The following is a 16,658-nucleotide window of genomic DNA, read 5'->3' on the forward strand; positions in this document are numbered from 1 at the left end:
TGGTGGCTGAGTTGGGGCAGCAGATAGAGGGAAAAGCACTTCTTACTGATACCCCAGCCTCTCCCTCCAGAAAGAAGGGCATCGACAGTGTGTGTGTGACCCACTGCCCCTCTGTCCTGCAGGACGGGAATGTCCGCCTGTACTCCATCCTGGGCACCACGCTCAAGGACGAGGGCAAGCTCCTGGAGGCCAAGGGCCCTGTGACCGACGTGGCGTATTCCCACGATGGTGCCTTCCTCGCCGTGTGTGATGCCAGCAAAGTGGTCACAGTCTTCAGCGTTGCTGACGGCTACTCGGTAAGTGGGCGGACTGCCCTCTGTCCCCATGCTGGGCAGTGCAGATGGCGGGCGGGGGCCAAAGTTTCTCTCCTGTCGTCACCAACCAGGTGGATACAAATGAGACCACATGGCTTCATCACTCTCAGAGCATGAGTGACCTGGGACAGGGAGACTTTCCCTAGTGTCTGGGAGCTTGTGGCGGGCACCTGTGGTCTGTCTTGTAATTGAGATAGAGCACAGCTGCCAAAGTTAGGGATCTAGGTGCAGCGAGGCTTGCTGTGAAGACCAGATAATTGGTTCATCTGGCCGGCCTTGCTAATAACATTCTGGCCTCTGGGACCTTATTTTTCTGCTCTGTCAAAGGGCTTAGACCGGACTTTCAGTTTCATTAAAACCCTGTCAGATGTGAGTGCGGATCGTCCTGACACTTCTCATTCTTGGGGAGCTGGGCAGTGGATTGGGAGGGGAGGGCCCAGTCGCAAAGGCACCTGGGAGCTCGTTCCCTCCGAGCAGAACAGGCGGGTCCTGTGTTGGGAGGACGGCTGAGGGAACTCCCCGTGAGGTTAGAGAGTGGTCCTCTTTCATCGCCAGTTGGGCTCTGCTCTGGGCAGGGGTGGTCCCGTTTCACAAATGCTAGACTGCGGTGAGGAGAGGAGAGGTTCGGTCACTGGGTGTGGAAGAGCTGCTGCGATAGGACGGGTGGGGCTCCTCGGTTCCCGAACTCTCCACCGCGACAGCCTACCCTGCCCCCACCACAGTGTGACGGTTTTGAAATCTACAACGTTGAGAGAATTTACTACCTCGATTCTGCTGTTATCACTTTACCATGTTCTGTTGTCTATCCATCCAGTAATCTGCTTTGTGGTGCATTTAAAGTAAATCACAGGCCTCGGTACATTTCCCCATAAATACTCCAGCTCACATACTAACTAGAGTTCAGCAGTGTCTTCGTTTTATCTTTTGCTGTAAAATTTACATATAGGGAAAGGCACAGGTGAGTGAAAGTATACACTGTGGTGAGCATGCACCCGTGACCTCAGGATGACACCCCTCCCCAGGGCCTCGCGCCACGTTCATTAGATTTTGCACTCATCACATTTTAAGCAATTTCATCTGCACATAACTTAAGTCCTGCTTAGGACATGCTGAGTAATTCACAAGAGCAGAATCAACAAAGGACAGAAGAGGCAAACTTGAAAGAGAGATGGTGGTGAAGTCACCTGTTCCTGGGGATTAGCAACAAGGTGGGCGCTTTGAAGGAAAGGTGCCCCAACGTGTCAGGAAAGTGTTACTGGTCATCCACGTCCATCCCTGTGATGAGACAGGGCTTCAAGGCTGGGACACACTTCGGAAATGGTGGCACACAAAGCCTGTGGCTGAGGATGCACCTGGCTGCAGGCTCCACAAGGGGTGGGTCTCTGGGGAGAGGCAGGCCAGCCTCCAGGCACTGCCGTCTCTTCATCATTCGGCAGACATTTCTGTCCCCTCACTAGCCTGAGAGCTCTGGAGGCGAGCAGGCACGTCCAGCACTGGTGTAGAGGCTGTGATTGAGGGTGGTCCTGGAGGACACCTTTCTGGGCCTTGTTTCCCCCTCTCTAAGAGTGGCAGTCACCTCGGGTTCTCACGAGGTGGTGGTGAGTTGGTAAGAGTTGCCTGTCACAGAGAATGCGCTTTGTAAATGCCAGCCCTCCTTATTGTCATGGTGAGGGTTAGAGGAGATGATGCTTGCTGACCCTGGCCTGAACTCTGACCCGCCTCCTCTGTTTTCACCCTCCATCTAGGAGAACAACCTTTTTTATGGTCACCATGCAAAGATCGTCTGCCTGGCCTGGTCACCAGACAACGAGCATTTTGCCTCTGGCGGCATGGACATGATGGTGTACGTCTGGACCCTCAGTGACCCCGAGACCAGGGTCAAGATCCAAGGTGACTCTCGCACCAATGTCGGCAGGGAATGCCCATGGGCCAGGGGTCCCCAGGCACTAGCCCTAGGGCTTACGTGTCTGTGCTGCTGAGGAGGAGACCCCATAGAGGCCTAGCTCTCATTCTCTTCAGCAAACCCTGGCCTCTGCCCACACCTGCCAGACACCCAGCGCACCTGAGGGCACTCGAATTCCCAGCGTGAGAGCAGGTGGTCTCCATGCGTGGGACAGGTGCTGAGGAAGCGGGTCACTCCTGACACTTTCTGTCGTAGTTCCATTTGGGCTGCTGTAACAAAACACACAGATTGGGTGGCTTGTAAACACAGAAATTTAGTGCTCACAGTTCTGAAGCCTAGAAGCCCGAGATCGGGGTGTCGCATGGTCGGGTGAGGGCCCTCTTCTGGGTCACAGACTTCTCCTTGTGTCCTCGTTTGGGAGAAGGGGAGAGGGAGTGCTGGGTGGCCTCTTTCTAAGGCACCCATCCTGTTCATGACCTGAGCTCCTCCCGAAGGCCCCCCTCCCAGCACTGTCACACTGGGCGTTCAGTCTTCACTTTAAGAATTTTGGGGGGACACATGTTCACACCACAGCACCTTCCCTTCTCCCATTGCACCCCCTTAAATCTGAACTCCAGACCAGGTTCTTACTCTCTGCTATAGCAATGTCCAACAGAAGTATAATGTGAGCCACGTGTATCTAGCAGCCACATTTTAAAGAGAACAAGGTGGAATTATTAATAGTAAATTTTATCCCAACATGTTATTTCCACATGTGGCAAGTAGGTCACTTCAAGGGCTCTGTAGTCACGTGGCCCGTGGCCCCAGGTGGCGCTGTGCCCGTCTAGGGTAGATCTTAACTTCTGTCCTCAAGTCCCACCCCGCCGCCTCTCCCTCATGAACCGCTCCTCCCTAGCCATCACGTGCAGCCTGGGCCCCTCTCCTCCACGCTCTACACGGCAGGCAGCCTTCTGTGTAAAACGTAGATGGAATCCTTTCCTGTTTAAAGCTAGTTCAGAGTCCGCCCCCAGAGCTCTTTCCCCCGCTGCAGGTGGAGGGAGGGCACCAGCAGACTGCAGCCCAGGCGGGTGGGCCGTCCAGGATGGAGGCAGGCAGGAACAGATTCAGATGGGTTGGCCTGGTCTACAGGGAAAGCGAGTTATGTTGTAAGACTCCAGCAAGTTCATGATACAGCAAGAGCTAGCAGGGTAGAGGATGGGGTTTCTGGGTCCTGTGTATGGGGTGGCTTCCTAGATCCTGAGAGGTTAGGCCAAGGCGTGCACATGGACGAGTTTCCATGTGGACAGAATCGGTGGTGATGTAGGCAGAGCTCTGACACAGAACACAACTGGAACTGCCCAGCACAGCACCCATGGGGCTACAGGCCTAGAGACTGGGGGCGAAGGCCCATGGGGCTCCCTCTCCTGCCCCTCAGAGCGGGGCAGGTGGCCAAGGAGACAGCCCCACACGGGCAGCTTCTTTCCGTCAGAAGGCGAGTGGTAGAGGCAAGGCTGATGGAATCTGCTTGCCCGCAGTGTGACTTACAGAGGGGCAAGTCACACGAGTCCTCAGCCCCACGTCTCAACCCTTGTTCGTCCTCACCCCCATTAAATGCAGCAGATGCCTGTGCAGCTGTGTGTGTGCCGTCTGTGGATTGTTGCTTTATAGCACAGAGAAATCGATTTTCTTCTGCCCTGGGGGGAGGGGACATTTTGGTTGTCACAACCGTGCCTGGGTCTGGAAGGTACAGCCAGGGATGCTGCTGGCACCCTGCAGTGCCCAGCGTCAGCAGTGCCAGGTTACAATGCCCGCTCCCACCTGCCGTCACTCTAGACTCTCGTCCTGCTGAGGAGAGGGAGGGGTGCGACGAGCGACACTCTTGTGTTCGGGTTCTCGGGGGCTGTGTCGATTTTAGCAGAGAATTTGGTTTTCCTTAAATTCGTGTCCTTTCCTCCCAGATGCACACCGCCTACACCACGTCAGCAGCCTGGCCTGGCTGGACGAGCACACGCTGGTCACGACCTCCCACGACGCCTCTGTCAAGGAGTGGACAATCGCCTACTGAGGCCCCGCCTGTGGACGGGCCGCATCAGGGACGAGATTCAGCTGCAGCAGAACGCGGCGTTTCTCTAAATCCTCTCTAGCGCGTCCCGCCCCCGCCCGCTTGGGAGGGAGGGGGCCTTAACCCGTGAATCCCCTCATCTCTCTACAGGGTGTTCAGATCTGTACACGTCCTTCTGAAAGCTTTAGACAGTGACAGTTTGCACATGAAAAATAAAGCGAGCACTTAAACAATGTGTGGAGCGTAACTCAGACCCGCCACCTGCGCAGCCCAAGTGCAGAACATTCCAGAGGCACAGCCTCGAAAGCACACAGACCCCGCCGCCCGTGTGTCCCACTTCCCCGCCTGCGGAACGTGGCCGTCGTGGCGAGAAGAGGGGGCGTCAGCGGGCCGGCATCCTGCGGAGGGCGATGTCACGGGGTGCTGGGGTAGGCCGTACCACCCGCCTGCCCCGGGACAGCTGCTCCAGAGCAGAGGGCACGCGGGAGCCTTGTGTCTCTCTGTCGGTTTTTGTGCTTGATTTTAAGAATGGAACTGTGGGTTTTGGTTTTTTTCTTTGTGTATCTTACCTGTTGCGTGTCGGTGTTCACAGCTAGTGTGTGGCGGGCGCCGTCTCTAGGTCTTCAGAGTCCTGCGGGCCGGGCTGAGGGTCTCGGTGCCGGGTCTCTGTCGGGCTTGTATGTTTTCCTGTCTCTCTCTCCCCTTCTGCCCCCAAGAGCAAAGGTTAATTTAAAGGCAAAGATGGAGTCGCTGTAACTCACCTGTCACCGTTTTCACCTTTTCGTTCTCAGTGCAGAAATTACAAGTAAGTATAAAGCACAGTGATTTGAATTTGTGCGTGTGTCGGAATCACTGGTAAATGTGGCTGACAGCACCCCTCCCCTTGCACTTGTGAAAACACTTTGAGCGCTTTATGAGCTAAGACCGCGAAATAATTAAATATCTTTTCTCTTCGTTGTGGATCGCTGACTTTGTGATGGGGCACGTGGTGGGGGGGGGTGTGGCGTGGCGAGCTGCGTGGGACCCTCGTGGCTTTGGGTATCCACCAGCTTGCAGCCTTGGTGACAGTTCAGGAGCAGAGTTAGATCCACTGTGTGGTAGGAGAGAAGCCCAGGGAAGGGGCCAGGATTCCTGAGTCCCGTTCCCGTCCCGACTGCCAAGTTGCTGTGTGACCTGAGCCACCTTACCTCCCTTCTCTGGGCCCAAGTTTATTTCTAAACTGAAAACATTGGACCAAATGATGTCTAGCTCCCAGCTGATTCTCAACTTGTGTGGCAGTCTGTGACCTTTCTGATACTGCTTTCAAAAGTAAGGAATAACATGTCTTTGGATGTTGGGAAAAACTAAATTCCCAAGCATCCCAATTAATAGAGATTATCTTGTTCTTGGCTAGAAAGACATTGTAAAGATGTCTATAAATTTGCAGTCCCAATAAAAAAATGTTTTTCCCCTTGTGGTCTCATCATATTGCTTCTATAGTTCATGTATAAAAAGCTGAAAAAAGGAAAAGAGAAGTGTTAGTCTGTAACATCTAAAGCTGGGGCCACCAGAGAACACAAGGAGAGAAATGGGCTTTGTTCCTGTGTGTGCTCTGAATGGGGACAAGGTAGTTTTCACATCAATGGGGAAATGGTGAATTATTCAATAAACAGTCGAGGTAAAACTGGGTAACAATAAAAAAATAAATAGAATTGCTTACTTTGTCCTTCCACCAGACTAACAGTAGGTCAAAGTTTTGAATTTTAAACAATGGAGCTTAAATAAGAGTTCTAGAAGAAAACTTGGGGACCTTATGTAGTCACACAACAAGAGTGTTTCTAAGAATGACACACACTGTAAAGGATAAAAGATTGATACATTTGACTGTATATATTTATTTAAATCTGCATTGAAGAGGAGAAAAAAAGCCCACCATAAAATAAAAAACACGGTAAACGGCACACTGAGCACGCGCCAGACCAAAGGTGTGTTAGTATGACACTTGGCAGAATTTTCCTTGAGCGCTCTGAAGTTTTTAAATGGGAATTGTGTCCACACATGAGAAAGTTTTCAAAATACATCATTAAAAACGGACAATGCATGCAGAGTGACCACATGAAAAAAGATTAAAACCCAGGCTTTCAGGTTTAGAGGGTCCCCAGGAAGGAGGGAGGTCGGAGGTGCTCTCCAGCCAGCCCTGGGCACCTCCCACAGTCCCTTCACTCATCACCAGGGGGCTTAAAGCAGAACTTGAGTATACCCAAGATCCCCACTCATTTCAAGGAGCGAGACCTTTGTACTCACAAGTAAAATTTTTTTAAAAGAGTAAACTAAAAGTAAAAGCCACTTTATCTTTGGAGAGAGAAGAAGAATGTGGGTGGCCTTTGTGACCTAACGGTTTGCTGGTGATCTCTGGTCACAGCCTAAGCAGCAGGTCACATTCCTTCTGTTGGGAGGAGAAGCTGCGTTTGCAGGAGTGACCCAGACCGGACCTACTCTCGGTTCCACTTGTGCCCAGGGCAGTACTTTGACGCACACCAACCTCATTTCCTTCTGCAAACCAGCTCTGGTTATCTGGAACAGTTGTAAGGATTCCAGGACTTTGTTAGGCTCACTAGAACCCTGCCTTGATCTGAAATTCATCAGCAATGCCCGGCAAGGACCAGTACCTGGATGGGGGTAACATGTGCCTCCTATCCTGCTTATCCGCCAGCTCAAGGAGAGCACAGACCCGACCTAGAGAGGCAATGTGGTGGGAAGAAAGCTAGACTCAGGGATCTTGGGTTCTGTCCCAGGTCTGCCACTTTACAGTGTGACCTCAGAGCCAGTCACCCAGCCTCTCCAAGATTTTCTCTTTTTTGGTAAGATGAAGTTCGACTAGAAGAATGTTAGCCCCTATGGACCTCTTTTGGAGTATAGAACAAAGTCTGTTTCCATCAGAGCACAGCTCTTTTTAAAAGATCATGTAGATGACATGCATTTGAACAGTTTGATCAATTTTTGCAAAACACGTCTGTGTGCATGCATGTGCTAAATATAAGGATGTGCTGGAACTGGATCTGACGTAGAAGAAAACTTTCATGTTTACTGCTGATCACTGCTAACAATTGTATTCATCACCAGACCAACCAACTGTTGGGCATAAAACTACTTCTCTAAGTGATTTCTGTATTGAAAAAAGGGTCTCTTGGGTCTAACCTTATGTGAATGTGCCCAGTGTGTGTGTGACCCTAAGCCTGTTAAAATTTCATGCCTCCCACCTGGACCTCCGAGCACCAGGGCCCCCTTTCTGATATAAACCAGCACAACGACCTGTGGTGCTCTGGACACTTGAAAGTTATTGAAGATTCCGAAGAGCTTTTGATTATGCGGATTATATCTATCAATATGACTGTACTAGAAACTGAAAACCAAGAAAAAATTTTAAAAGTTATTAATGTATTCAAAAGTAACAATTATAAACCCATTGCATGTTACACACCATTAAGAAAAATATTTTCCAAAACCGAAAAAAAAGTGGCATTGTTTTATATTTTGGAAAATCTCTTTAATATCTGGCTTCTCCAATCTGTGAAATATGTCTTTTAGTTTAAGTATATGAAGGAAATCTGGCCTTGCACAGATACACGGTTGGAAAAGGTACAAGAATTTGAATAGTATTTTCACAGAATTGTGGGTATTCATCTTTCACACTATATCTAAACTCGACAAGCGGAAATTTCTTAAAGGTTAATTGCAATGTGGAATCTGAAACCATTACCAATGAACTTTTTGTGCTCTGTTATATTAAAATCCATTTTGAATGCATCTTTGATCCATGCATAATTTTGTGACATTCTTTGACTATTTGAAAAATACTGGTTCATTGAGTTGTACAGATCTTTCAAATGCTAACACATTTCATACAGTATCCAAAAAATCACATTTGTTCAGATCACCACCAACCTCACCAGAGATGTCATTATCTAATAGGAAGCTATCAGGCTCACAGAACCTGGCAGTTCCAAATGGATATTCCAGGTCCTTGGGTGTGTCTGTTCCTCGGGGTCTTGTTGGCCAGGTTGAGGTTGAGTTGCTTCTGCATTTTGGTCTTACATTCCAGGAGGTGGAAGAAAGCATAGAGGAGGCACACACGTGGTCTTTAGGGCCCATCATTTCCACTCCTATTTTTGGGGAGCCTCTTAGTCATTTGACCACACCTAACCTGCTAAGGGCAGCGAGATGGCTGGAGTAAGGGGCTGGGAGATGCAGCCAAGGTTAGGTGCCCAATGCCCAGCAATGACTTGTTGCTCTGGAAGAGGAAGAGGAGGAGCCAGCCAGCCCCACCACACACCAAATTCGAGTGCACCACCATGCATTCGCTTGCCTTGCTAAGCTTGATTTGGTTTGGGGCAGATCTGGGAATATAATGTTGCCTGATATCTCAGTTAACAGTATCCTTGGATTAAAAGATGAATTTTAAAAATCTTTCATCAGTTGCAAGTATTCTTCTGCATGAACCAAATTTCCTCAATATTCTGCAACTAAAACAAAATGAAGAAATGTTTGATTACTGAGACTGACATGAAATTGTTGGGATGGATGTGAAACTGCAGCCCCCGGTGATGTAAACCTGGTATGTAAAAAAGTTCAACTGCGTGGGATAGAAACATGATACAAAGCTGCCATCTGAATCTGTAGTTTAAACTTTGGTTTTTTTAAATTGTGTCATTGTTTACATTGATGATACGTTGGAGTTAAGAGCACACTATTTTTAACTAAGAAATATCCTGCTTAACCCTTTTATAAATTGGGATTCTGTGTAAGTTTTATTTATAAAAATAGCTTTACTGAAAAAAGTTTGACAACCACTGGATTAGATACTCTTTAAAAAGAAATTATTTCTTATTTTATTATAGAATAAAAAACTTCAAATTTCCTGATGATTATTTAGGTCCAGACAGAAGGTTTCTAATGTCTAACTTTTAATGATTTATCTTTTGTTCAAGAGGAAAAAAGTCCCCAGCAAGCACAGCACTGCCTTTTCAGCTCTCACCCCGGCCCTAAGGAAGCGGTTCGGGAGGACGAATATAACTATTCCTTCATTTTAAAGTAAGGACATTATTATTGTACTCGGTATAAAAGAAATTTAAAAAATAAAAATAAAGGCTGTTTCCAGGGAATTTAGGAATCTACTCAGGGCCACCCTAGGATCACCTCCCTCTTCTGGCAATTTCCTCCTCTCTGTTCCTCAAAGTGATCTGGAGAAAGGGATGCTGGGCCAGAAGTCAGGACGCCCAGATTCCAGGCTCTTCTCTGCCACTTACCAGCGGGGCAAATTTGACCTCAGACAAATCACCTCCCTGGTTCTCAGTTTCTCCATTTTTTCATCCATTTCTTTATTCAAAGACAGTGGCTGTTGTTTTCTGTTTTTTGTTTTTAAGATTTTATTTTCCCTTTTTCTCCCCAAAGTCCCCCTGTACATAGTTGTGTATTTTCAGTTGTAGGTCCCTCTAATTGTGGCATGTGGGATGCCACCTCAGCATGGCCTGATGAGCAGTGCCATGTCCACACCCAGGATTCCAACCAGCGAAACCCTGGGCCGCCAAAGCGGAACACGTGAACTTAACCACTCAGCCACGGGGCTGGCCCCTAGTTGCTGTTTTTTTGAGCATTCTGCCGGGTACTCTGTTAGGGACTAGGGAAAAGAGAATTAAAAATAGTAATATTAGCTTCACTGGAGGTAAAGTGCAATCAATGTGCTGTGCACGTCACAGATATTTAGGTTCACCAGATAAAATACAGGAGACCCAGTTACATCTGGATCTCAGGGAAGCAATGAATAATTTTTTAATACAAGTATATCCCAAATATTGCACAGACAAAAAAAATCAGTTGATCTGAAATTCAAATCTAACTGGGCATCCTGTACTTCTTCTCTAAACCTGGCAACCCTACCATATATCGTTATTTCATCTAATTCTCACAATAGTCCTATGCGGTGTGAGTGTTATCCCCAGGTCACAGCTGCTGAAACTGAGAATTATCAGGTGGGTAATTTTGGGCAAATGACTGAACTCCTGTAAAGAGTAGAATATAGCCCTGAAATTGGGTGTGGCTGATACTGCGTGTTCGCCGGAAGTTCTCTGTTAGGTCAGAGTGCACTCTCAAGACCTGTCAGGAGACAGGGAGGTGAGCTGCAGCTCTACAGTGGGGGGGGGGATGCCTTTGAAGCAGTGAGCAGCACACCCCTGTTTATGTGCAGGAAACAGATGGCAGCGCAAAGGGTTAACTGAAGATATTTGAACGAAGGACTATTGGGAGGGGTGTGGGTGGGATTAAGGAAATCATGAAGGGGTGATGAAGCACCCAGGAGGCAGCTCAGCAGGACGCTGGACCTAAGGCACACAGGGAGGTGTTAGAACCAGTACCCAACAGGAGCAGTGGTCAGGAACAGGAGTTGAGTACTCTTGGTGCTTCTCATTGGCCAAACCCAACAGGAGCTGGAGGGCCTCGTTCCTCTCCTCCCCAGCTCTGTGACTCTCTCCCTTGGCAACTGCCTTCAGGTGCTCAGACAGGATAGAGCAACCCGTGACTAACTGACGGGGCAGTCCTGCAGACACTGCCATGAAACCATCCTCATCCCAGCTCCCGTCCTTTGGCTCCACCATCTTTAAATTGTCTCTTTCGTTCTCGTGCTGTTGCCTTGTTATTCCATTTTGGCAGCTCTCCCTCCAATGTCACATCTGCCTGCTGGGAAGGAAGGTCGAGAAAGGCTGAGGGAAGAGGGAGAGGCGGTCCTTATATCAGGGAAGCGAAACTTTTCTTGGAATGACTGCAGACTTTCTATTGGGTCTCATTAACCAGAATTGAGCCACTGCTTGGTGCAGGGAACACTGGGGAATGTAGTGCTTAGCGGGACACACTGCCACCCCAAACAAAATTGGCTGAGCCAGTTTGTACTCCCCGAATATCGGATGGTCCTCATGTTTCCCATCCTCACCCTGTGACCACAAAGGCAAGTGTGGGGCACTTCCAGGCAGAGGCGGTTAAGGGCAGTGTGGATCCTCTGTCTGTCTGTTCCCCACTCCTGACCTTGGAGGCCACATGGTCCAGAAAGGCTACCCTGTGATGGGGGACGACCACCGGGCTCTCAGCAGACCATGGTATGAGCAGGAAACAAACCCTTTTTCCATCCATCCACTGAGAGTTCATTGTTTGTTACCACAGCAGAGCCCATCCTAGGCTGCCTTATACAGAAAGAAAAAAGAATGGGATGCATATTGGGGCCATGAGCAGTGTCTACCACAGTGCGCCTCAATTTCCACATCTGTAAAATGGGGATGATAATGGTACACATCTCTTAGGGTTGTGTAGGGATTATATGAGATACTCCAAGTAAAGCCCTAAGTCAGTGCTTGGCCAACAGAAAACACAATTATTATTCAACATTATTGTTGTTGTTGTTATAGATGTAAAAGGCAATTAGCAAACTATAAGTAATGTACAAATGGTAGGTACCACTGTGAATACAGGACACAAAGTTAATACCCAACCAATGATAATATACAACAAATAGCGACCGTGCCCCAGGAGGAGCCCAGGTGAGGTGACTCGTGCCCCAGAAGGAGCCCAGGGAGCATTCAGAGAAGGGAAATCAGGGCAGGCTTCCTGGAGCAGGTGCTCTCTCAGGCTGAGGAGGATGCTTTCAGGAAACCAGACAGGCCTCAGGATGTGCCATTCCTGCAGAATATCCACGGCCGGGTTTCATATCATCGAATATTCTTCTCACTTGGATTCATTAATTCGTTCCTTCTATGGAGATAATTCTAAACCTCTCATTCTTTAGCCAAAAATCTCTGTTTTTTCTATTCTTGTCTTAAGTCCTAGATTTCTGTGACTCTGCTCTTTTCTGACTAACCCCGGGCTGTCTTATCCCTGGCTATCAGAATCCTGTCTAAAATCCGGGACCATGGGCATCTAATTAGCAGCTAGCAGGAAGCAGAAACTGAGGGCAGATAAGGAGTCGTTTTCATAGGTTTATTATAGGACAAGATTCTGAGACGTGCCGAGGCTTAGAAAATCTCCTTAGGCCGTGATGATACGTGAGAGCATTGACAACAATATACGAGCTTTCACTTGTTGAGGTGGAAGTTTGGGCCACCCCGTTAGCACCTGCTCCTACCTGACAAGGCAGAGATCTTGTCACCACAGAAGTCTTCTTACTAGTTGACTTATAATTTATTATCAATTAATTAATTCTTAATTTAGCATCATATTAATAATTAAAATAAAAGCTTTTGTTAATTATTAATAAATATTACTGTTGTTAATATAATTAATTTTTAATTAATAATTAACCAATTAATTTTGAAAAGGAAAAAAGAACCTTGGGGGCAATTGGCTGAATACGTCCCGAGACTTTAGAAACCCCACGACAAGAAGGGATCGACCTGGAAAAGCGTGTTCTTGGTGGATGAGCCAGACTAGCAGAAGTGACCTTGAACTGGGCCTTTTAGTTTGGATTCTCTTGCAGCATTTTGTGATTGTATAGTATCTGATCTGGTACAATGACCACTCCACAAAAGAGGCAGGATAAAAAACCTCTTTGCCCACCGCACTAGTATCTTCCACGTAAATAGCCACCAGGGTTTGCGCAGCAGAGCTGTTCAGTGAGCTCCCCTTCCAAGGTTCCTGGTCCTCACCGGCCCCGGTGTGTGAGTCAGCATCATCTCTCCACTCTCAAGCATGGGGAGCGGCACTGGCGGCAGCTGGGTCTGGAGTGACTTACTGCACAGAGGGGTTGGGCAGCTGCGAGACAAGCCTCGGTTCCCAGCTGGGCGTCCCTTGGGCAAGTCTCATGATGGCTGTCACAGGACAGACTGACTTGAAGGGTCTTCAGTAAACAAAGGAAAGAGACCTCAGGACTTGTCCTGAGGGGTTGGGGGAGTAAAGGCAACCACCAATGGACAAATTAAGCTGGAAGCAAGTAGCTACAGGCTGAGTGGCCAGTATAAATATTACTGCATTTCCAGGTGCTGCCTTCAGCATCAGGTGCTGATCAGAAGAATGGCTTGTAGCCCTGGGTCTGCTTCTCACCTCCTGAGTGGTGTTCGACAAGCTAACTCTGCCCACTGAGCCTCCGTGTATGAAGTGGGATAATCCCCTCCTATATGTTCCACAGGGGAGGTGAGATGCTGGGAAGCCAGAATGGGAGTGACTTTTATTTCGTAGAGTGATTGAGGAACAAAAGCAGGGAACGACTTATTAAGAACTTCATCCGGAGCTTGCATTCTTGTATAATCAATTAAATTTCAACTAGTACAATCTTCACAGGAAATCATGGTGTGTATCCCCCCTACCCCTAAAAAATGATATTTTTTCAAGGATGTTGGCTGGAACCATCAATGTGGCTGCATGGAGAACAAGATAAGAGTTTACAGGTGAAGACAGACACTATCTCATCAGCAATTGAATTATCATCATCGGCTTGCTTTCTTCTCATCTAATCACGAATGAGTCTAAAGGCATTCCAAGGATAATGCTCTGAGACATGTTATTTTTAAGAGATTTGGGAGCGGGAAAGGTCACCTTCTGAGTGCTTTGGGGAGAAGCACACACAGTGCCTTTGTCTCCTGAATTCTTGCTTGCCTCCATGTCGTTTGTGGTACACGAAGTCAGGTCAAGCAAGGTACCCCAAATAACTTGGGTTTTTGACAATCGTGCCTTGAATTCCTTCCTTCCTTCCTTCCCTCCTTCTTTCTTTTCCATCATAGCATCCAGTCCATTGGATTTAGAAACAAAGTTGATAATATTTGAAAGTTGCAATGTCCCGTTCATCACAATGAAGACAACACTCAGGCAGCAATCCACAGCCTTTGACCGGGGAGGAAAGCTGCCTCTCTCACTGGCTCAGCCACGAGAGGCAAACACGTTTCTGGGTTTCGTTGACATGTCCTATAGAGAAGCCACCCATTTCTTCGCTTTCTGACACACAGCTGGAGCATTTCTTTGGCTTTTGCTGGTATAACCTGAAAATCTCCTCCAAATGGTCCTTGTCTATTGCCATTTTTCAATCTTGCTTTTAACTGGAGCAAATTTCTCAATAGCAGCTTTTGCTGCCACCGGTTTGTAGTGAGCCACGTCCACAGCAGCCCTCCAGCAGGGCGCTTCCTTCCCTCAGGCTCCCTCAACCTCAGGACTAGTAACAGCCTGGACGGGACAGTTCCTGTTGTGGAAGCTGTCTTGTACATGGCAGGAGGTGGGCAGGATCCCTGGTCTCTATCCGCTACATGCCAGCAGCATCCCCTGACGCAGTGGTGACAACCAAAAATACCTCCAGACGTTGCTAACTCAGACACGAAGCATTCCTTTTTATTTTGAAAGAGCTAGGATTTTTTGTTGTTGTTGTTAGGTAGAAGGCGTTTACAACTCCATGATCCTAACTGCTTAACTTTCTTAAACAGAACGTGAATGAGCTATTTGGCTTCTTCCCTCTATTCATTCATTCGAAGTCTACTCAATCGTTAATTCACTGAGATATTCAGCTAAATATTCACTGATCATCTATTCTGTACCTCACAACACGTTCAGCTTTGGGAACATGCTCAGCTTTGTGAGAAGACAGACGCGGCTTGTCTTGTTTCACTGGGTTCACAGAGTGGTGGGGAGACGTTCAACAAGTGAATCCAGCATAGTGGGGTTGTGGTAGAGGGCGTTCGGGGAGCCGTGGGAGCCCGGAGGACGGACGTGAGACCCAGCCTCGGGGGAGTGGGGCAGGTGCGGGTTATCAGCCCACCTTTCAGGCTTGGGGAGCTCCTGAAGGTACAGAGCCTGGCTGCTTTCACACCCACAGCCCTCTCCTCCTGCCTGCCTGCCTGTGGAAGCACTTCTTCCATGTCTGGAGACCTGCGCTTCCTCTGGTTTCTGAGGCCCCGGTTGTAGTGCTCAGCTAAAAACAGCAGAGAGCAGCTTGGGATCACGGCTGGGCGAGGCTGAACTGACCTGCGGGAGGCACTGGAGCCGGGACGGATAACCAGCTCCTGGCAGAGGGCCCAAGGACGCAGAGCCTGGCCAACACGCCAGGTGGCCCTCCTTCCCAGCCTCAGCCAGCAGGAAACCTGTTTCCTGGACTTCTGACCTCAGAGAAGCTGCTGAGCCAGTGCTGAAATGGCCAGAGTTTGCTGAAAAGGAAACCTGGAAAGATTTCCCATAACTGGCATTTGTTGGGCCCAGGAGGAGGAATGTCATCTTTTTTGTCTCCTGCAAGCCACTCCCTTGTTAAGAGCGTGGGCTGGCTGCTGTCAGAATGAAGGAAACCACTTTGCAAGTACCTTATATAAAAATACACAGAAGATACAGTCACTCCACACAGGGATAACCTAAAGTCCCAAACAGACACCCTCCCCCGCCCCCTTTTTTTTGGTGAGGAAGATTGGCCCTGCACAAACATCTGTGGTCAATCTTCCTCTGTCACTGAGCTACATCTGTGCCCATCTTCCTCCACTTTATGTGGGATACCGGCACAGTGTGGCTTGACGAGCAGTGCTAGGTCCACAACCTGGACCAAACCTCTGAACCCTGGGCCACCAAAGTGGAGCACATGAACCCAGCCACTACGCCACCAGGCTGTCCCCCAAAACAGACCCCTTTTTATGAGCAAATAAATGGGCTTTATTCTAACTGGCAAAGGGGAGTGGCCAGTGAGCTGTCTTACCTTCCTGGTCCTACCAAAGCTCCTGTTCTCAGCCTCTTTCTCCCAGGGGAAAGAGGTACACTGCAAAGATTTGTTCCTGAGAGGTGCTAACGGATGGTATGGATTTAAGTTCTCATTCTCTCCTCTTCCTCAAGTCCCCTAGCTGGTGTCTGGCTCGTCCGGGCGGGGGAGTGTGAGGAAGCTCTTCCACACAAGGACCCCAAGAAACAGCGCATCAAAGGGAAGATGTTTGCTTTTGTTCATATAATGGGGCTTTTGGCTACAGTGTTTCTCAAAGTGTGGCCCACGACCACTCGCATCAGAAACTCCTTACAAAAATATGGATTTCCACTGTGTGGCGGTGTCTAGCAGAATTAAAGATACACGTACCTGTCCTGCAGCCCATCAACCCCACTCCTAAGGACACACAGGAGAACAGGGTGTGCATGTCCAGCTAAAGCCTGGATAGGAGCGTTGAGCAGCGCTGTTCCAAAAAAGCCCCAAACTGGGGTCAACCCAGATGCCCTTCAACAGGAGAACGGAGGAGCGAATTGTGGTTTATCCACATTCAGCAATAAAAGTGAACAAACCACTGATACAGACCACAGTGTGGGATTCATCTCACAAACGGGACGCTGCGCAGGAGACCTAGACAGAAGACAGGGAAGCTGTGTGGTTTCCTTTATACGAAGTTCAAGAACAGACTGATCTGTGTTGACGGAAGTTAGAATAACGGTTCCCGGGAGT

General features: G+C 48.6%; 1 protein-coding gene across 1 annotated transcript in view; it reads left to right on the forward strand.

Moving 5' to 3' along the window:
* The window catches only part of WDR1 (WD repeat domain 1), a 44,735-nt gene extending 39,523 nt beyond the window's left edge, over positions 1-5,212 (forward strand). Inside the window, exons 13-15 of the mRNA XM_044767824.2 lie at positions 123-296; positions 2,060-2,204; positions 4,155-5,212. Of these exons, the coding sequence (XP_044623759.2) occupies positions 123-296; positions 2,060-2,204; positions 4,155-4,261 (426 nt within the window). The 3' untranslated portion in view covers positions 4,262-5,212. The remainder of the gene's footprint in view (positions 1-122; positions 297-2,059; positions 2,205-4,154) is intronic.
* Positions 5,213-16,658: the final 11,446 nt, after the last annotated feature.

Source organism: Equus asinus, chromosome 3, assembly GCF_041296235.1.
Source record: "Equus asinus isolate D_3611 breed Donkey chromosome 3, EquAss-T2T_v2, whole genome shotgun sequence".
Taxonomy (NCBI): Eukaryota; Metazoa; Chordata; class Mammalia; order Perissodactyla; family Equidae; genus Equus; species Equus asinus.